Source organism: Neopsephotus bourkii, unplaced genomic scaffold (assembly GCF_033783945.1).
Source record: "Neopsephotus bourkii isolate Nb327-2 ecotype Australia unplaced genomic scaffold, CSIRO-AGI_Nbou_v1 NB_1234, whole genome shotgun sequence".
NCBI lineage: Eukaryota > Metazoa > Chordata > Aves > Psittaciformes > Psittacidae > Neopsephotus > Neopsephotus bourkii.
The window spans coordinates 2926607-2948051 of NW_026901719.1; the positions used below are offsets into that span (position 1 = coordinate 2926607).

A 21445-nucleotide genomic window follows, 5' to 3' on the forward strand; every position below is an offset into this window, starting at 1 on the left:
TTAGTGACTTTTGTCTTTCCAGAGGGAACCGGCCTTCAGGTGTTCCACTCAAATTGCCGCTGACCTGGTGGTTAGAAAATCATTTTACAGAATTTCACTTCAGACTTACCTCTCCGTCAGTGAATTATGGCTATTTCAGTGGGCTATTTCATTGAGGGCAATGCTCCTAATAACACGTCAATTAATTTCAACCTCTGCTACCAAGACTTGGAAAACAAGTTCCATCAACTGCTCCCTTTGGGACTTTGCAAAAGACATAAAGCATTCTGTGTGACTCTTGGTCTCTCGCTCCTTTTTTTTCTTTAATATACAGATTTTGATCTTTTCAAGTGGCTTTGCATTTAAAAAAAAAGTATTTTTTCTAAATAGTTTTCTATATCTTTAAACCTGTATTGCTAAAAGTTAATGCTGAATAATGATATATTATTTGTGTAATGCTATGGAAGATTTTGCAAGAGAGCTGTGTTTTGTGAGTGGTGTTTTATTTGGTTTTGCATATCATGATATTTAGGTCTTACAGTTGTCTTAAGCAATTAAAGATTTGAGAGGAAAGGAAATGGAAACAAGCATAAAGGTGTTGTTGTACTGAATATTTAAGCACTCATCTATGTTGCACTGTCCCAAGTTAAAAAAATCTTGTGATACACGGTGAGTGACACTAATTATGTTAAGCATTAATGCATAAGAAAAGCTTTATTCTTTTATTTACTGGAACCAAGGCCTACTGAAAACAGATGCAGAGGGATTAACTTGATTTTTGTCTTGTAGAAAAAACTTGTTATGAACAGTCTTCTATTGGAGAGACCAGCCTGCTTTAATCCATGCACCAGCCTTTCTGCAGTGAAATCCAGAAGCTTACAGCTAGTAACTTTGCTGCTATGTTTTATTGGCCAGCTCTGCTATGTATCAGTCCCCTGCTGGGTTTAGGTTACTGTATTTTGGTGGAGTCTTTGCATGTTTCCCACGTGCATGCCCTGGGAATGCCTTGTGCATGGAAGTGCTGGGAGGTGCTTCAGGAGCCTGCTTATGTTCCCCTTTGTCCCAAAAGTCATGGGAGAGATGAATCTATCAATTACATGCTTTGTTTGGTTTCTTTTTTAGAGCAACATTTGCTTTAATCCTTTGTCTAGCCCTTTGTTTGCATGCCTACATACAAAATGAGGGGCTTTAAGTACTGCTCTGAAAACCCTCACTCAGGGGTGTGAGCCCAAGGAGGAGGAAGGTTGGCAGCCAGACAGGCACATGTGGGTACTGCCCTGCTGCTTGTCCCCTGAGCTGCTGCGGGTGTTGTGGAAGGGCTCCAGTACTGGCAGAGAAGGTTGGAGAAGTGAATGTCTCTTGAGCTTTGAACAGGGATTTTGTAAGAGTTTGTGGGAGGAAACCTGAAGGACGGCTTAATATGCTTGCAGTCCGCTGTGCTACTGCTGCTCGTGACCAGAAGATCTTGGCCAAAATGAGGTAAAATACTGATGATTGCTGAGTGGAGAGTTTTGATTACTACCTCTCCCAGTGGATGGAGTGACTCTGAGCCATGTCTGCCTGTGGCTTTTTAGTTTCCCAGACTACCTCATTATTTGGCGTAAAATCCTGTGTACTAGATCTTACATAGCAGAAGTCCATGTTTACGAGGAAACTTCAAAGCTAAAGGATTCTTAATTTCCTCACAGGCCTTGTACTGTAATAATTTGAGCTGTCACTGAAATGTAAAACTGTAAACATTATATGTTTTACTGTAATCTTTGTGGTCAACTTCAGGTATGTTCTGTGTTTGATCTCTTGTCATCTGCAAGCAATTTGATTCCACAGAGGTAATACGAGTTAACACATGGCCTGTGGGGTTCAGCATCCAAGTGTCTTGTGCCTGTGTAGAGGGGTATAGTGAGGTGCCTTGTTTGATTTTAATCAGAAATGAGTGAGGTGCCTTGTTTGATTATGATCAGAGATTAATTATTTGTTTACATCTAATTTGGCTGAGATGCGTGACTGAGTGCAGCAGGACTGCAATAGTGGCTGGAGGGGTTGCGTACCATCAGCAAGTTAAAGTGCACTCACTGAGAAGAAAAGGCAGTTCATCTTCCAAAATAAGTAGAGAAATGTTTTTGCATGGGTATGTAAAGATAACAGTAATTGTCACAAGGTTTGCTCTTGGTTGCTCTTGGTATGCTTTCAGCTGTGAAAACGCCTACAAATGGAACACATCGTAAAGTTATCCTGGCATAGCATCTGAGAGTGAAACTCCTGAAGTATTTCCTTGTTGTAGTTGCAAAGAAATGTGGAAATAATAAGGCAGCTGTTGTAAAGGCAGCAGAAGCATACTGCGGTACTGTCTGTAGGCAGTCCTGTTGACCTCTCAGTGGTGATGGCAAGTTAAAATAGCTTTGTTTTCCAAGATTCACCCCTAGCAGTGCAGTGTACTTGGACAGAGTGAGGTCTTTAAAGGTTACCATTGAATGAGAAAAGAAAAATTTGAATGAAAAGCTCCATTATTTTGTGTAGCCTTTGCTTGAGTTCAACATTAGAAGTATCAAAAGAGACTTCTGATAGCAGTTAATCTTTATACATTCACAAAGCAGACTACAGGCCTTTCTGCCCGTTTTCTTCACTGTACTTCGACTTCACCATTTATCAAGCAGTTGTTTCCATTTTTTTTCCTTAGGTGCTGAAAGAGTCTCTGAATTTGAGAGGATATTTTGATTGTCTATTCATAAAACCTTACAGTGTGTCCACAGATGTTATCTCCTTACTACTAAACTCAAAGCTTGTAACTTTCAGCCATTTCAAGTTATTTTTTGGTCCTTACGTGTGCTTGGTGAGCTTCCTTATGGGTGGTAGGAGGTGTTTTCACAAACTGTGTTGTTCACACTGAAGCTTTTTATGATGATGTTTTAACATGAGAACAAAATGGAATTATGTTGCTGAATGTTGTAAGTTAGCTCATTTATTGAAGAGTAAGTTGAACAAAGAGTTGATGTTAGCTTCTTCAGAGGGTAAGGTAAATCCAGTCTTAACACTTCATGATGCATATAAATAAAGTGGATTTTTCTGTAATACTTACTTGTTTTGTATGAAAAAACTCAAAACTGAATGTTTGTACTCAAACTGAATTTTGACCTCAACAAAAAAAATTACTTCAATCCAAAACAGTGGAGATTTTTTTCCAGAAGAATAATTGGTTTCTTAGTCCATAGTGTGCTGTTAAGAGACTGAAATTTGACAAAAGGTAGGATAAGGATTCTCTGTATAAATAACAAACTGCAATATTCAGTCAAGTGTTTTTAAGCAGGTTAGATAAGTCCTGCATTATAAATGTCTTCATGCTCCATTATAAAACCTTAATATTTTCAATTTATTTATTTTAAACTTGGAGTATGCTTTTTAATCCATATCTGAACTGCAGCAATGGTGAGACCATTATTCCATTTATAAAAAAGGCTTGGACAGATTGCAGAAACCTTTCCAGCAAAAGTTGGTTTGTTAAGGCTGATGTTCAAGTTCCATTCAATTTTAGTTTTGTATGTATAGACAGTGTTTTGAATAGATATTAAAAAAGTAAGTATATTGAAACACATTTGAGTTAATAATGTCATTTTAAGTAATGAATTTAAGCTTATAAATGACTGCCACATTTAAAGTCAGTGAAAATGACTCTCAAAATGAAAATGTTCTAATGAATATACTGCTTGTGTAAAGTATTCCTTGAAGTAATTAACAGCTTGGTTGCTGTAGTGATCTAAAATGCTAAGACCACAAGAATATACTAGTTTTCCCTAAAATCTGTCCCTTGATAAAAATAGTGTTGTGCTTTAATGTTTGTGATCATCCAGTATTTTCAGTCCTACTGGATGCTGTTGCAGCTTCTATGCTGAAGAAGATCTCTCCATTCACTGTCACTAGTAGTAAGGTTTCCATACTACTTTCAATTCAGCCCCTATAAAATGAAAGTTTTAGGAACAGATGTGTATTTTGGTTGGTCTAGTGCCAGCCCTGTTAAAATTCCAGTGTGGGATAGTTATATTGTGCCTCCATCAAGCTCCTTTTCCAGTGTCAGTTGCTTGTGGGTAGGGGAGTTCAGGGTAATGTCTCTGCAAAGCGGGCAGGAGTTTGAGGGCGTGGGTTCTATTCTGTAATGTCCTGGACCTTCTCTGTGTTATATTCCTAGATATGTTCTTGGAAGAGAAGAGGTGAGCAGGAAAATAAACAGAAATCCTTGGAATGACTAGTGCCTTTAAAGAAGTATATTTGCAGCATATCAAATGTATGGTATTAACCACCTGTAGGATGGGCTTTATGAAACTCATGTCTCACATCCAAGAGAATGCAATGTTCTTAGCTGGGGATTGCATCAAGAGAAATTCAGACAAGTCCTGTGGATGCTTCCTGCAGTTTACGTGTATGGATGGGGCAGTGTGACAGCTCTGTACTTGCCATTTTACTTGGGACATTATGCTTGCTCCCCTGCTTCTTCAGTAGGATTTGAAAAGCAGATAAAACATCCATAACCCAGTTCTGTGTACTCTGCAGATTTTCATGGGATTTCAGGTCTTAATAGCGACTTTGGCAAGGCTGTGTGTGCAGTGTTTCAGAGTGACCTGCTGAATATCCGCGATTCCATATCCAGATGCTAAGGAACTGATTATCTACAAAGAATGTAAAGCAGTTCAGTGAAAAGCGGACTCATACTCTTATAAAAATCCGTACTGCTGGTTGATATCATTATGCTGAGTTCTAAAATCTGGAGTAACCTGTTTTCAGACTTCCAATTTTTTTGCGTTCCAAGTGTTATAAACTTTATTAAAATTTCACCCTATACAAATTTATTGGCAAGCTGTATTTATTGACCCAGAGAGTTTTTTATATGGGTTTGACAGAAACTAGTGAACGTGAAACACACCTAGAACAATTTGAGGTGGATGAATGCTGTTCTTGGAGCATTCGTTTTCCCAATAGCGAGAAGAAAAAGGCAAGGAGATTTTGAAAACAATTTACTTTCTCTTTCACTCCTGCAGGCTTTTTACACACTCTTAAAGGCATGTGTTTAGTGAAGATGATACTAGGCTTTTCCTTCAAAGGAAAGATAGAGTGAAGTATCAGCAATGTATACAACAGCCTCTGACCTAATTCTGTAAGGCAGTGCTATCATGAAAATAATTTACTTGGTGTGGAGACTGGAATTTCTCAATAGTTCTTAAACCTCCCAGTAAGATTGACATTAGATGAAAGTGTCCACCTTTTCCATGTCACATGCTGATAAAAGATTCATTAACATTTGCGTATTAAAGATGAAAGGTTGAGTGTAGGAGATGGGATTTCTTTCAGCTATACTTCAATGCTTATGAATTTAGCATGCATGAGCAGCCTTTTAGTCCCTGGCAGCATTTTTCTAGCCAACACTCAATAATTGAAATATTTTGATTAACAGTGCTGCCTCACATGTCCTGGTACCTGTGCAATTCAGATCAATATTCTGTGGTATGCTGGCATTGTCAGTCTTCCTACTTGAAGACAAGTACCGCATGATTCATGTGCTTGAGTTTCTGTAGGCATCTGCATCTGACTGTTGTGCAAGAAAGAGGACTTGGAAGACCTTTGCACTGACTGAGCACGAGTGCCCTGCTCCAGCCCTGCTTGCTTGCAGGGCTCTGCTGAGTGGAAACATTTGTGTTTGTACTTTTGGGGGTTTTAACCGCTGCTCAGTAATTGAGTTTTTCTAGTATATAAAATACTTTTGCTATTAAGCTTCACTGTGATACTCGAGCTGTTTGAAAATGGTTTTGGTGTTTGCTTCATGTGATTCTATCTGGGACTGTGCGTATGTGTGTGCACAAGCGTGTACTGAATTATAAGCCTTGTAGTTCTTTCTGTTGGCATAGAGCGTTCTGCTTGGGGCTGCTTGAAGAATGCTTCGCTGCTCCTGAAGTGCTTCCCCTTGGATGTACAAAGGTGTGGCACATGGATGTAAATGGTTCTGGGTAGTGCCAGAGGAGGGAATCTGGGGAAACCCTGGCAGGACTATCAGCAAGTTTTTTCCTAACAGATATAGTTGATGTCTGCTGGTTTACTGCTGTGTTAACTGAAGTTGCTATGCTTTGGCAGTCGATCAGGAGCATGCCTTGCAATTTAAAACTGTGGTGGTTTTCAGTGTAAAGCGATGGTCATGCACAGCTGAAACAGTGAGAATGTTTTGTAGTTAGGTCTTTGTCTCATGCCTTAAGCTACGCTGTTCTAGATGCCTTTTTTTTTTAGCTGTTGGAACCCTGATTGCTCAAAATAGCTATATTTTTAGTAAGCACTTCAGGTGATGTTTAAAAAAAAAAGTCTAAAATGGATAAACCATCTGTTTTTAAAAGGCAAGACGACAGGAAAAAAAATCGTTACAGAATTACCACTGATAGGAAGGAAAAGAGCTAAAGAACCTAATCCATAGCAGAGCCTCTTCTCAAGTACAGCTGGATATGTAACTACTTCAGCATGTTCCTCTTCCTCCTGTTGCCTTCCCAGGCAGTAATCCTCCTGGATCCAGGATGCCTTTTTTCTTGGTTTGCTTTAAATAATGCAGAGATAGATACATAGCCACAGGTGCCAGGTAGTATTACAGATATCTGAACAATGATCCATTCAGAAAGAAATACCTGTTTAAGAATGTAGCAAAACTTGTCTGTAACAAGCACATCAAAAACTCTGTAAACACAAATTAAAAAAAAAAAAAAAAGGTGAAATAGGTCAGGTGCATGAACAACTCTGAGATAAGCTGTTGATAAGCCACTGCTGCAAATACTTGTCTGAAACAGTTATAGAAGGGAGCCTGGGGTTGCTCTGTGGCTGAGGTCTGAGCTGTGGCTTGAAGGCTGGTTGTCATCCAGAGAGCATTGGGCGAGGAGGAGGTGTGCAGAAGCAGCTAGTGGTACTAGAGGCAGAAGCTTTTCAACATGTTGAACATCTTTGTTGCTGACATGGACAGTGGGATTGAGTGCGCCCTCAGCAAGTTTGCCGATGACACCAAGCTGTGTGGTTCGGTTGATACGCTGGAGGGAAGGAATGCCATCCAGAGGGACCTTGACACGCTTGTGAGGTGGGCTGATGCCAACCTCATGAAGTTTAACCATGACAAGTGCAAGGTCCTACACCTGGGTCAGAGCAATCCCAGGCACAGCTACAGGCTGGGCAGAGAAGAGATTCAGAGCAGCCCTGTGGAGAAGCACCTGGGGGTGCTGGTCGATGGGAAAATGAACATGAGCTGGCTTCGGTGCTCGCAGCCCAGAAAGCCAACCATATCCTGGGCTGCATCAAAAGGAGCGTGACCAGCAGGTGGAAGGAGGTGATCCTGCCCCTCTACTCTGCTCTTGTGAGACCTCACTTGGAGTACTGTGCGCAGTTCTGGTGTCCTCAATATAAAAAGGTCATGGAATTGCTGGAACAAGTCCAGAGAAGGCCACGAGGATGATCAAGGGACTGGAGCACCTCCCATATGAAGACAGGCTGAGAAAATTGGGGCTGTTCAGCCTGGAGAAGAGAAGGCTGCATGGAGACTTCATAGCAGCCTTCCAGTATCTGAAGGGGGCCTATAGGGATGCTGGGGAGGGACTCTTCATCAGGGACTGTAGTGATAGTGTAAGGGGTAATGGGTTAAAACTTAAACAGGGGAAGTTTAGATTGGATATAAGGAAGAATTTTTTTTTTTACTCTGAGGATGGTGAGGCACTGGAATGCCCAAGGAAGTTGTGAATGCTCCATCCCTGGCAGTGTTCAAGGTCAGGTTGGATGGAGCCTTGAGTGACATGGTTTAGTGCGAGGTGTCTGCGCCCATGGCAGGGGGGTTGGAACTAGATGATCTGAAGGTCCTTCCCAACCCTAACTATTCTATGTTCTTTAAAACACAGTGGTAGTTGATGAATTGGAAAATCTTTCTACCTCATTATGGCTTGAGTAAGGACAAATAAAAAAGTTGTGCTTTCTTTGGTTGGGCTGAGATGGAAGGTACAAGAAGAAAGTTTCCTTTGTAGATGCCAGTGATGTGGCCTTTCAGTTCTTAAAAGAGGCCTATAAGGAAGATGGGGAGAGACTTTTTAGCATGGCTTGTTGCAGTAGGGCAAGGGGCAGTGGTTTTAAACTAAAAGAGGGGAGATTGAGGCTGGATATGAGGACAAAATTCTTGACAATGGGGGTGGTAAAATACTGGCACAGGTTGCCAAAGAGGTGGTGGATGTGTCATCCCTGGAGACATTTGAGGCCAGGCTGGATGTGGTTCTGAGCAACTTGAGCTAGCTGAAGTTATCGCGGCTCATGGTAGAGGAGTTGGACCAGATGACCTCTGTAGGTCCCTTCCAACTCAAACTACTCTGTGATTCTTTCCAAGTGCATTGAATATGTGTTCAGCTTACACATGTTCCTTTTAGAATCTCACAACCTACACAGATGTGAGTGCCTTTGTGCTGGGCTTGACCACAAGTGACAAGCAATGACCATCTTTTTTGGCAGGTAGCAACAGGGGTGCAGAACGGGGAAAAACTGCCAGTTAGATGCAGAGGGTGCCGTAGCAATGTTAATGGGTAAATGAAAAGCAAAAATCCCAGCTCTGCTTTTTCCTTACAGCTGGAAACCTTTCCTTGAGGCTGCAGGATGGTCATGTCAGCCTATCCATGGGATTGTGGAATAGCTGTTTCTGATTTTACCTCTTTTTCAACTTAAGGAAAACACACTTCAGCTCTAGGCTCATGTTCATTTCCTGAAGTTTAGCTCTTGCAATCTAAATTAGACCTGCCCAGGGTGTTTGCGAGGTCAGTGCTTTTGGAGGCTGCAGTGGAAACTTGTTTGGAGAGTGCTCAGGAGAGCTGGAACAATGTCAGATTGTGCTGGGAAAAGCTGTTTCATGTGGGATGTCTTCAAGGAGCAATTACAAAAATAACACTTGCTGTCAGCCGACAGAGCAGAGCAGTGAGTGGATCATAAATACAAAAATCTGCTTTGTCTTCCATCATCTCAAGATTTAAAGCTTTTTTATTAGAAGTTTGCATGGAGAAACGGTAATGTAAAACAGATACTCTTCTGAACAGGTCATAGCCACATCTTAAATGTTAATGTTGATGAGTTGGTAATCTGTTTAAAAGAAAGTATATGTTTTTACAACCATAGAAAAACTTCTGGCCTGTCAGAAAAGTGTGCAGGCACCTAGATCTGGCTCCTTCTCCCCTTCTTATGGGTGCATGGTCGTGTGTTTTACGGGTGCCTGCTGAACTGAGAGGGGCTGTTCAGGACTGCCTGAAAGCAAACACAATATTAGACATGACAGCTTTCCATCCTTCTCTGAGAAATATTTTTACATGTTGTGTGAAATGAAATTTTATCCATGATTGGCAAATGACCTGTAAAACTCTTTTGTATAAGCAGTTACACCTTGCAGTAAATTTAAACTCAGTTCTGGTCCACTCAGCATCATGTTCTTGCCTCACAAACCATTGAATAGATCAGTTTTTGACTAATTCTGTTTATCATCCTAAGGTTAGTTTTGGCAAGCAACATCTGTAACCTGCCACCATGAAAAATTATTTCCAACATGTTCTTCATTAAACTTTTCTACAATATTCAGCTGTCACTGGAGGACTGCGGCTTATCTGCTGAAGACCAAAAAAACCTGCAATGAATATTGACTGTCAGTTGTTCTTCATTAAAACCCCTTGTTTGGATTTACATTTGTGTCTGTTTAGCAGCACAAATAGAAAATACCAGTTTCCTTGCTAGTTTGCTGAAAAGTATGCAACCCAAACTGACAACGGGAAAGGATAGAAATATTTTTTTGTTTAAACATCAGTTAAATGAAATCAGAACTGATGTTTCTCCTGTATTTGAGAGGATATTATCATGTATCTTAGTTGCAAAGTGCTCTCTCTTTTATTAAAAAAAGAGCCTAGTTTCAGCTTGGAAAAAAATAATCATATCACATTCATATACAATGCCTTTAATTTGGATGGATTTTGGAGACTTTCAATAGCCTATTGCATAAACTACCTTAATTTCAGTATTGCATATCACTAAATGTAATCTGCCCATCAAGAGGCTGTGTGCAGTGACCCTGCAAAAGGTAAAACTGAAACAAAAAAATAATGCGGTGTTCAGTCTAAGCTGCTGTGGAAATTTGAGCAGGCAGCATGTTCTGAGGAATTAAATTTGGATAAAGGCTAATCTGATACCTGTCTCTGGGTTCACTGGAGACTGGGGCTGCTTTCATTAGCAGCTCTAAGCAGGGTCCTGGTGTAGTAGTATGAAATGCTGTCTGGAAGGAATGAACCCAAGACCCTCTCCTGTAAATGTACAAGAAACCTTTAAATGTAAGAGTAAATGCCTGTACCTGAAATTAATCTATATGAATACCTGCAATTAATTGGGTAATATTTTTGGCTGCTCTTGTCAGCTTGTATCTTTTGCTCTGGGCTGTTAAGAAAGAGATCAGGATTTAATTGCACAAATAGCAGAGAGGAGCTTGCGCCTCCAGAATATATTTCTGTTGTTGCCACCAAAGAGCAGAACAGAGAGGCAGTTTCAGGTTGTTTCACTGTAAGTGTGCTTGAGAAACAGCAATGTGCTCTTGAGAGATGGTGTACCCTTGATAAAATTTTTTTAGTCTGCTTGATCTGAATAAAATATTCACGTTTCCATATCAGAAGCAAGCAGAGCATTTATGGCATTCAGCAACCTTAATATTTTAAAGTATAGGAAAAGGTATGGAAAATTAACTCTCAGATATGGAAAACTAACACCTCAGAAGGTGTCAGCATCACTAACCCCTGCGTGAAAGTCACTGTTACTCAGTGTTTCCTCTTTCCAGCAGCCGGTGAGAGGAAACACAGATCACTGTGAAGCTGTTGCTCCATGCCAGCAAGCGTAGGATGCCATAGCAGGAAAGGAGGAGTCTTAAGAAATATCACTCTAAGGTACACCCCTTGTACACCCAGGGATTTTGCATGGTGTTTTTATGCCACAGCAGCTGCCATCCCATCGCTGTCTGTGGGTGAAGCAGAAGTTGAGCACCATAATCCCCACAGGAGTGCCTGGGTGCAGGGGGATTTCCAGCTTTTGCAAACACACTTATTCAGCACTGGCCTTTGTTTAACAAACATCTCCCATAATAAAACAGGGTTGTCTACCCAGTCTGAATTTCAGCTTGGTTGTGCCCCTTCTTCACCTCTTTTCCCCAGGTTGTTGAATATGTATGCCTGGTATGCACGCTAAACCCCAGGCTGGTGGCTTTCCATGTACCTGCCACAGTGGTGTTGCCCCCAGAGCTGTGGGGTCTGGTGTGCCTGGGCAGTTTGTGCCCATGGGAAGCCAGCTGAGCCACAGCTATTGTGTATGCTTTGTGTTCTGGGTCAAGCCCGATCGGTTTGTAACTCTACACTGCCATGTCAGGCAGAGACAGTGCCACTGGTGGGGAAGGATCATGCAGGAGTGGCAAGTGCAGGCAACAGGACAGTCTGAATTAGGAGCAACCAGGGGCAAAGAGAAAGAACCTGCTTTGGAGTTTAGAAATGGTACTGATGCTCTGCCCAGCCCTTCCAAAACACTTCAGGTACTGTGATGGGCTGTCCCAGCAGCACATCCGTGCCACAGACAGGGAGCCACACCACACCTGAGACAGACTGAGAGAGTTGGCTGTCAGCCTGGAGAAGGCTCTGGGGAGACCTTAGAGCAGCCTTCCAGTACCTAAAGGGACCTATAAGAAAGCTGGAGAAGGACTTTTTACAAGAGCATGTAGTGATAGGACAAGAAGTAATGGCATTAAGCTGAAAGAGGGGAGATATAGATCAGATACAAGGAAGAAATTCTTCACTATGAGGGTGGTAAGGTCCTGGCACAGGTTGCCTAGGGAAGTTGTGGTTGCCTCATCCCTGAAAGTGTTCAAGGCCAGGTTGGATGGGGCTTTGAGCAACCCGGTCTAGTGGAAGGTGTCCCTGCCCATGGCAGGGGGGTTGGAACTGGATGAGCTTTAAGATCCCTTCCACCCCAAACCATTCTGTGATTCTGTGCTCCACAGCTCAGCAGGCATCCACCTGTAGTGTCAGCTCCTGCCCCATGACCCCAGTAGGCTGGTGTTGGGGGACCCGCTGGTGAAGTGGGACCCTACACTAGACAGTGCTGCTCCCTGTGTCAGCGGGGAGCCCTCTGCAACACTGGAGTCTGCGTAGTGTCATCCACCGAGGTGTGACTTCTCATGCCCCAGATGTGGCATAGTTCTCATCAGAGGAGTTCCCTTCCACCTGCTTCTTCATCCCTGCTATGCTCCTGTTTTTAATCATACTTCAGCACCATCCATCTCAGTCACATGCCAAGAGCCCTGTGTTCCCACCAGAAAAGAAGTAAGGCCAGCCATGGGGGAGGGTGGTGGTGTAAAAAAGAAATAATTAGAAAAAGCCAGAGTGACTTAAGTAAAAAGAACATTTAGAAGAAAGGGGATGGCAAATAACAGCAGTTAATTGAAGCTGTTCTCATTCAGAGAATCAGTCTCCCTTTTCATCAAGCAGTAAGAGAAGAGAAAGCTGCTTGATGCATCTTGTTATCAAGGAATTAAGCCATGCATCTCTGAATCTTGCAGGAAGAGAAGGAAGGCAGAGCTCGTTCAGGCAAAGCAGAAACCACATACAGAGAAGAGTTTGCTTGAAGATAATTTTCATTCATTAGTAAGAATTACCATTCTAAAACTTTTTTAGTAATTGTTTCATGTGACATTTTGCCACTGTATGTGTGTATATGTATAATAGAAATAAATTAAAAAAATAGATTGTTTGTGTGTGCTATTTGTTTATACACATGACATGGGAATAGTTTCTGTCATGTTGTTGTAGCTCGGGAGCTTGGGACATGATTTTCCAGAGAGCATGAAAGACTGGCACAGCTTTGCTGTCCTTCCATGTGTGGGCAATACACCTCACCAACTAGGAGATGTTGCTCATCTAGGTGTATTTTCAGGGAAACAATATGGGGCTTCCCTTTACATCTGTGGAGAATGGGATTTCACTCTGACCTCAATGCCCAGCTGAGGTTTGTTTGTAAACATCTGGGAGCTCCAGGGATAGGAGAATTCATGCCTGTACTTAAAACCTGCTGATAGCTGTTGTTTGTTTAGCTGTTGTCTGAGCGTGTGAATGTAGAGCTGTTTTCTTCATAGAGGTGGCTAAGTGAAGCAGTGAAGTGTATATATAGAAATTAAGCTTCAGTGCTGAGACCATGTTAATTTTCATAAAGAAAAATATTCTGCTCAAGCACTGCAATGAGGTATTTCTTCTGTGGTGTTTATGTTCCAGTTACAGTAATTGTCTGAACTGTCATTATAAGGGCTATTATTAAGTACAGTTTTCTGTGAATACTATAGCTTGTGCAGTGGAAGTGTTCTACTGGACAGTGTACTTAACAAGTTATCATTTCACTTGCTGTTAAAATCATATGTAGTATGAAAACCCATAAGTTGTTGCACAATAGTAGTGTTGCCTAGCAGTGCTTCTGAAAAGCTTAACCATTACCTACCTGTCCCTGATATACTAAGGACAGTGAGATCAAACAGCAATGTCCAGAGTTAAAACAAGTATGTTTATTAGAAGTCTTTAAATTCAACAAGCATTTTTCATTGTTTAAAGATTTATTTTTTTTTCTTTGTTTATGTAGAGGTGTTTACGTTCTCTGGAAGAGTGAAATGCATTTAACCAACAGTGTGTTTCTTCTCTCTTAGATTACCGAACTTTGTGGAGCCAAGCGTGTGGGTTATTTTGGTCCTGCTCAATTTTATATTGCTTTGAAGTTAATTGCAGCAGCTCAGTCAGGGTTCCCAGTACGGATTGAGAGCATTAAGAATGGTAAGTAGCCAATTTTGCTTGCAGCACTCTGGATTTGTTTCTTACTTTCTTTAATGCTTATCAGCTCTCCATGGTGGTAAACTTTTTCTTCTAATATATCTATGCGTAGAAGATAATGTTATATTCTCTAAGTGATTGGTAGAAAGTTTCAGTGAATTACGTGTGTGGCAAAGCTGAGATGACATCCCCTTCTAGAAAAAGCTTTACCAAAGGAGTGGAATGAATGACAGCTGATCAGTGCTAGGGATGCATCTCTCTCTCACCTTCAGCCTCTGATCTTGACAGCTGTCCAGAATGGGATCTTATTGCTGGGTCGGGTGGAGGCTTGTTGTGGCGGATGTGGGCAGGTCACAGGTCCCCCTGTGGAGGGCAGCTTGCAACATTCATCATGCTTTAGCAAATAATCCTGCTTAAATAAATAGGTAATGGTGACAAAATCCTAATGCTTCCTATCAGTAGGTATGAAAATGCGTATTAGATGTAATTTAAAACAGCTTTGTTCTTCCCAGTGACTTGACAGCAGTATTAGATGTACTATTTTTGATGGGGAAAAATGCTTCTTAAACATGCTTATCAAATTCAAGTGATGAGAGAAAGCAAGGCCTTTTTAGCTGCAAAACCTTGATAGCAGCTAAATGGCAGGAGCTCTGTTTTTACCTTGGTGATGCATGCTCTGCCTTGCTGATGGATGCCTTGCCTTAGCAAGGCTCAGGCTTTGAAACACACTTGGCTTTTCACTTGGGCTTGAGCCTGAACAGGTTTGAACCTTTAGCTCCCAAATCCCAGGCAGACGTTTAAACCATGCCATGAGGCCGTGCTCTGGGCAAGAGTGCTTACCACCATCCAGCTGAAGGCAGTGATGCAACCAGCCACGAGACCAGAAAGGAGATAGGAAAGGCAGGACATAACCATAGCCTTGCAGTTGGGTCACTATTCACAGCACAGTTTCTGCTCTGCTGTCCCTGCTAAGGGCAATGAAATGTAAAATCCATCTATGTTACAAGGCACAGTGAAGGGATTCCCTGGTCTGCCCCCATCTGAGAGGGAAGCCAGGCTGGCAAGCATGTGCAGACCTGTGTGAGCTGAGCTCCTGTGATGCAGGGCTCCCAACCAAGTGGAAGGGATTGGATGCAGGTGGCATGGCTCAATGCCTGGCTGGAAGGGGAGTGTAAACCAGAGGTGAAGGAGGGTGGCTTGAATTTGCCGGTTTTCTTACAGACAGTTTTGTGCGCTCTCTCGGCACTGCTATCCTTGTTAAGCATGTTAATTTGAACCTCACCCTCAAAAAAAACCCTGAGCCCAACCCTAAAAACCACCAACAAATTCATGTAGAAACATCAACTAAGTGAGATTTACTGTGTTTTACACATATAGCATAGGATCATAGAATGGTTTGGGTTGGAAAGGACCTTAAGATCATCAAATTCCAACCCCACTGCCGTGGGCAGGGACACCTGACCCCGGACCATGTTGCCCCATTCTCTGTCTAACCTGGCCTTGAACGCTGCCAGGGATGGAGCATTTACCACTTCTTTGGGCAACCTGTTCCAGTGACTCACCACCCTCACAGTAAAGAACTTCTTCTTATATCTAACCTGAACTTTCCTTTAAACTTAAGTTTAAACCCATTACCCCTTATCCTGTCACTACAGTCCCTAAGGAAGAGTCCCTCTCTGGCATCCTTGTAGGCCCCCTTCAGATACTGGAAGGCTGCTATGAGGTCTCCACGCAGCCTTCTCTTCTCCAGGCTCAACAGCCCCAACTTTCTCAGCCTGTCTTCATACGGGAGATGCTCCAGTCCCCTGATCATCCTTGTGGCCCTTCTCTGGACTTGCTCCAACAGCTCCTTGTCCTTCTTGCTTCAAGGACACCAGAACTGCCACAGTATTCTAAGTGGGGAGTGCAAATAGTCCACATACTTGAGTGAGGAAGGGTACTTGCAGTCTTTGCATTGATACCCTGATTGCTTACTGTTACTGAAATGCTTCCAGTGCTAATTTAATTTTCTCTTGAAATATATGAGTGCCTTTAGAGTGGGGTGAGTTACATGTACCAACCCAAATCGAGTTCTTTTTCTTCCTTGTAGTAGCTCTAGGTGTAAATTATTACGGAAGTAACGTATGGCTTTGCTAGGTTTTGAGCATTCTGTTAGTTTGAATTGTACTGATCTTTCAGGGTGACTGCCCACAAAAATAAATGGTGTTCCTTCAAATTAATCATGAATTGTCTTAAAGGGTGACAAAGTGTCCTCCTGCTGCTCTTCAGAGCAGATGTGACATGGGACCTTTTGACACTGTCATTTCAACAGGCCTTGGCATGATCTCTGAACCCTACTATTTTGAATTTGTTCCTTTTATGATGGCAGTGTTGAGGATACTGTGATCCTGACTGATTAATTCATCAGTCCCACGGTTTCTGTGGGAAACCATTCTTTTCATTACACACAACGTTTTGAAGACAGGAAATGAGTTTGCCACTTGCTTTAATAATGTGCACAAGGCTTATTTCTTTCTCTTTGCATGGAGAGATTATATATTAAGCTAGTGAATGTAGCTTTGTATAACATTCACATTTTTATCAAGATACAAAATAATCACAGGAGTTCCACGCTTACAAATGTTACAAAATATAAATAGTAGTCTTTTACAGATAAACTTCTCATTGGTTTTACAAGAGGATACTGCTTAAAGTACTTTTAATGTGCTGTAGTCTCAGCTGAATTTTTCTCTCTTTTAATGAAGAACTGCCCCTGCCACGGTTTATGGCGCTGAAAAATGACAGTGAAGCACGTTACGGGACTCCAGCAGAGCTCCATGGAGTTAAGTTTCAGGTTCCACATGCAACTTTGGAAAAAAATTCCTACAAAAGAACAGATGAAGGGGACAAACAGGTAACAGGCTTGTCTCCTTCAGGCCAGTATGTCATTACACAATCTCCTTCTGGGTCCAATGATTACAGTCACAGGGGCTTACTGAGTTTTGCAGTACTAGACAGTAGATGAACTCCTTTCATGCAAATAATCCCGATTGGGCTGTGCTCTTATTTTTGATGCATCCCAGTTGCATCCCTGCAGGGAATTTCTCTATATGAGCTTGTATAAAGCTGTCAGCACTGTAATATTCAGTGTAAGTTCTTTCAGCGTTGTCCTCCTACTTAGTCGAGCACTGTTTCTTGGAGAGGCCTAAGGGAGGAGCAGCAAATAGAAACCTGTCTGTGAAAGAGAACGAAAGCAAGCAGTTTCTCATGGCCTGTATGATATTTAGTAACTACAGAAATATTCAGCTGGAGAAGAGTTGTTGAATCATGAGCAACTATTTCTGAGTGGGGTAAGACCACCAGGTTTTCTTCCGTTCTAGCCTCTTAGAGGAGTGGTCCAGAGTAAATCTGATTTTCTTTGTCCTCAGTGAAACATTGTCCCAGCATTCTCTGTTCTGAGTAGGCAATTTAATAAAGCTCTCTAAGGGAGATTTGTATTACCTGTACTTAGTAGAGTTGAGAGCACTTACTCAGATACAAGCAGCTTCACAATGCAACCTTGATTTGCATAATTTTCCCCAGGCCTGACACCTTCTTCTCTGGTACTGTATCAGGTAATGCTTTAAGTGCCTAGTGGCAGGCACTTTATCTTCCTGTAATGTGCACACACATTTATCACACAGTGTGCCAGTGTGAGTAACAGCATTCCCAGCCTGAGGTCAACCAACAGGAATGAGCTGATGACAAGATGGTGAGAATAACAGGATGAGGAAGAAGAGCATGTATGTTTATCTGCCTGAGTGTACTGATACTGAAGCGGAACACTGCCTTCAAACCCCTGGCTCCATCTAGGTTATCTTTGTTGTGCTATATTTTCCTTCTTACTCAGTAAAACTGTTTCAGGAAAAAATCCTCCTCCTAAACAATCTCTGTATGTCAAGGGAAAGAGAAAGCTTTAGGATAGTTACCCACTAACACCTACAAATCTACAGAGTGCCTAAAATACTGATTCAAGAGATTTATTTTGATTTTTAATAAGTTTTTATATGAAAAATGCTCTCCCACAAAGAATGCACTCACACTGTGTTATGTAAATTCAAAGATACCCACTCACATTAAGCCTTCTACATGTACTTCTTAAGTCATCTTTGGAAGCAAAATATTTTAAGCTGTTCATTGCGAAGTTTTGCTATGGCATTGCCATGCTTTACCTCTAGAAGGCTCAATACCAAAATCTGTCTTGCTTTCTCAGGAGCTTTTTCATGGAAATAAAGGGCCTGCAGGAGCTGCAGTATTTGCGTCTTCTTTGTCAGTCATGCTGCATGCTGTGTAGGATTACTTGGTGGTTTTTTGGTCTCAGAATTGCTTTTTGTGTTGGTGTGTTTTAAAATAGGAGCCCAGATCTCCTCCAGTGTCTCCAATATGCTCACCTCCTGCTTCTCCATCTACTTACCAGAGAATACCCCTAAGTTATGGATATGGTAAATCAAGAAGTGGTCTGGAGCAGCAGCACGGAGGTAGGATAAAAATTGGGATGCACACATTGTTTTCAAATTTTTTTTTGTTTTCTTTCTCAGAAGCATCAAATTTCAAATGCAACTGACAGCATAATGATTAAAAATTTAGCTAGACCTGTATTTTGAAAAATTATTTAATCAACTTTATTTTGATTGTTCAATCCTGTCTTTCTGTTCATGATCTGGTAAATCAGTTAGATTTATATGTCATGGCTCACAGATAGATGCAAATAGCCAATCTATGACAAGGCTATGTGCAATGAATCACAGTGACAGGGTGCTTGTGAGTATTTTCAGAGTGCATGGTGCCTTTACTTTTATTAGAGGGGAAGAAAATCTCCTGATTTCAGTAGCCACTATATCAGTTTTCAGATTGGCAGTGAGCCTTCCTTTGCCAGGCAGGATAATTATCTCTCTAAGTCTCTTCAGTTTTGTAACAGAAATAACACTAAACCATGAATATAAAAACAGTCCCACAATGTCACATAGGCAAAACAGTCAAAAATAAGACTTCGTCCTTGATCTCACTGCCATTAGAGTAGGTGGGAAAACATTCTGATTTTAGTAAGAAGGTAGTAGACAGGAGCCTGTTTTTTTAGTAACAGGAACTTCTAAAACCATAGTAAAGTTGTTGCACTCTCCTAATTGCAACATCTGGTGACCAAGATACTGGCAATAGTAGGCATTTGTGTCTGTCATCCTTCCCTCCCTCATTCCTCCTGCCTTCAGTTAGTGTGTTTGCAGTGGGTGAAGTGTGGTACTAGTCCATTTAGCTGTTGTCCTTGTTTACAAATGAGTGAAAATACAGAGCTATTTCATTTTGAAACTCAGTACAGCCATGATAAGACTGTGTTCGACATTGTCAAGTGGCCTTCATGTGAAAGTCATACCAGTACTGAGTCACAGGCATTCACTTGCTGATTAGGTAAACGGCTGGTTTTTCAGTGATGGGATTTTTCCTCACCCCACCTTTGGCATAACTGATCAAAACAGCGATGGTTGACTTCTGAAGTAAGCAATACTAGTGAGGTGGTACTATTCATTTCTGCTCCAGTGAAGAAGACGTGGCAGGTAGCCCACACACTGAAGAGCTAGGCAGGAGGTGGCCACCAGGAGTAGCTGACTGTGCCACCTCTGTTCTTTTCTGGGACTCTGTTCCAGATTGGTTAGTGCTGTGGGGGCATTTTGGGTGTTGGGGTTTTTATATTTGTTCCTCCTCTCTCCCCTTCCTCCCCCCCGAATTTGCTTGCAAACGTAACTCATGGGGTCAATGGCTGTGGAAAGTGAGTAGAGGTATCCAATCTAAGCTGTCAATTTCTTCTAAAATCAATTATTAAACAGCTTGAATTTTTAAGGTGAAAAAATATTACAGGCATAGAACACTATGGTTATTTTCCAGAAAGAGAATTTCTCCTATATTCCAGAAAAGGAAGCTCTCCTATTCTAATCCCACTGGGGATACTTCAGCCAAATGTATTCACAGTGACAGTAAGTGGATCACATTTTAGAGCCCGTGCTGTGCCAGGCTAGGTGACCTACTGGTTCTTCCTGGCCTTTAAGATGAGGACTCTTCCAGTTTTTTGAAGATCATTTGAAAAGATAGTTCTGGAAGCCACCGTGTTAGTGTATGCACAGGAGGTGCTGGTGACACAGCAGTGACACAGGTCGGCTGGTCTGCGCTGCAGGTGTGACCATGAAACTGGGCAGTCCTTTGCACTGCGACTGTGACTATACTTTTTTCTTGATAGTTTTGGATGCTTTTCTTGCTAGCAAGCACAGATCAGTGTGACCTTGTGTTTAAATCTCCTTTCCAAGGGCATCTGTATATTTCACAACTTCCTTCCCATATTTTTTTTTCTGAAATTAGAAGTTGCTTGTACAGGAATAAAAAATTGATGCCAATACAGGATAAAAATACTTAGAAAAACAAGGGGGTTAGGGGTATAATTTTTAAGGTCTGAACCTATTTTAAGATTTCGTTGTTTCACTTTTCATTACGGGTATTTTGAGTTCTGTCTGTAAGTTTTGAATAGGCTGGCAGCAGAAGTTCTCGGGTCCTTAAGGGTCTGTGAGTGGGTTGCCTTTTTGTTTGCATACTTAACCTATTTTTAAAACATTGTTCCTAAATGTGTTGTTATGCCACCATTTACTGTATTTTCTGCTGTGGAATGTGACTTATTTTAGCAAGAAAAGAAGCAATTGTTACTTTTATTTAGTAACTTTACTCCAAAGAATGCAAAATGTATTTTGATTTTCAGTAGAAATTAGGGAAGGGGGAAAGAAGAATATATAAAAAATAGTGATTTACTAATTGGTAACATTGTCAAAGCATATTTTTTGCAGCTCCGTTGAATTGTTTCTTCTTATTTGTAGTGCATTCTTGTGCTATATATGGCTATAAGTATACAAAACGTATAAACAGGCTATATAAGCATATGTTTCAACATGGTGAACAATGATTTTTGTTATCTAGTAATATATAACTGACAGTTTCTATCAGTAATGTCTGAAGAATGATGTAACATAAAAGACAAGTATGTGGCTGGAATATTGTTGCAGAAGACAAAATGGATTTTGATACTAGGTTCACAAGGTAGATTCTTGACCTTGTGGTATTTAATGATTTCCTTTACCCTAGTAGGATCTTTTTGATTATTCTTTTATTTTATTTATGTACTTAATTTTTAAATGTCTGTAGTTCCTTATGAAGTCAGACACTCTGCCCACCAGCAAGATGGACCATCATCAGGGAATTACGGAGCCAAGCCTTCACTCACCTGCTCGACTCCAAATCGGGTAATGAGTTACATGTTTTTCTTTAGTAGTGCTACTAATAAACAACAGAGGAAGAAAAAAAGGGCAGAAAAATTCTCACATGAGATGTAAGAAGTGTTCTTCATGGTGTTTTTAAAGTAGAGGCTGCAAAATGCTTTTTTAGTATATGAAAAACAAAATAAAAAGCTGATGGGGAAGGAGGAATTACAATAAATAATCCAATTAATTAAATTGCTGAAGCTAAGTAGAAGTAGTATCAAAGAGCATAGATAGGAAAACTATACTAAGAATCTCCAGTTAAAAAGTAAAAAAAAAAAAAGAAATTGAGGTTATCCTAGC

At 41.2% G+C, this 21445-nt stretch overlaps 1 protein-coding gene across 4 annotated transcripts in view; it reads left to right on the forward strand.

The window, feature by feature from the left end:
* The window catches only part of REPS2 (RALBP1 associated Eps domain containing 2), a 100243-nt gene that overhangs the window by 21758 nt on the left and 57040 nt on the right, over nucleotides 1-21445 (forward strand). For all 4 annotated transcript variants that reach the window (XM_061364517.1, XM_061364519.1, XM_061364520.1 and 1 more), the window contains exons 2-5: nucleotides 13715-13838; nucleotides 16580-16728; nucleotides 18208-18331; nucleotides 21030-21127. In XM_061364517.1, coding sequence (XP_061220501.1) covers nucleotides 13715-13838; nucleotides 16580-16728; nucleotides 18208-18331; nucleotides 21030-21127 — 495 coding nt within the window. The remainder of the gene's footprint in view (nucleotides 1-13714; nucleotides 13839-16579; nucleotides 16729-18207; nucleotides 18332-21029; nucleotides 21128-21445) is intronic.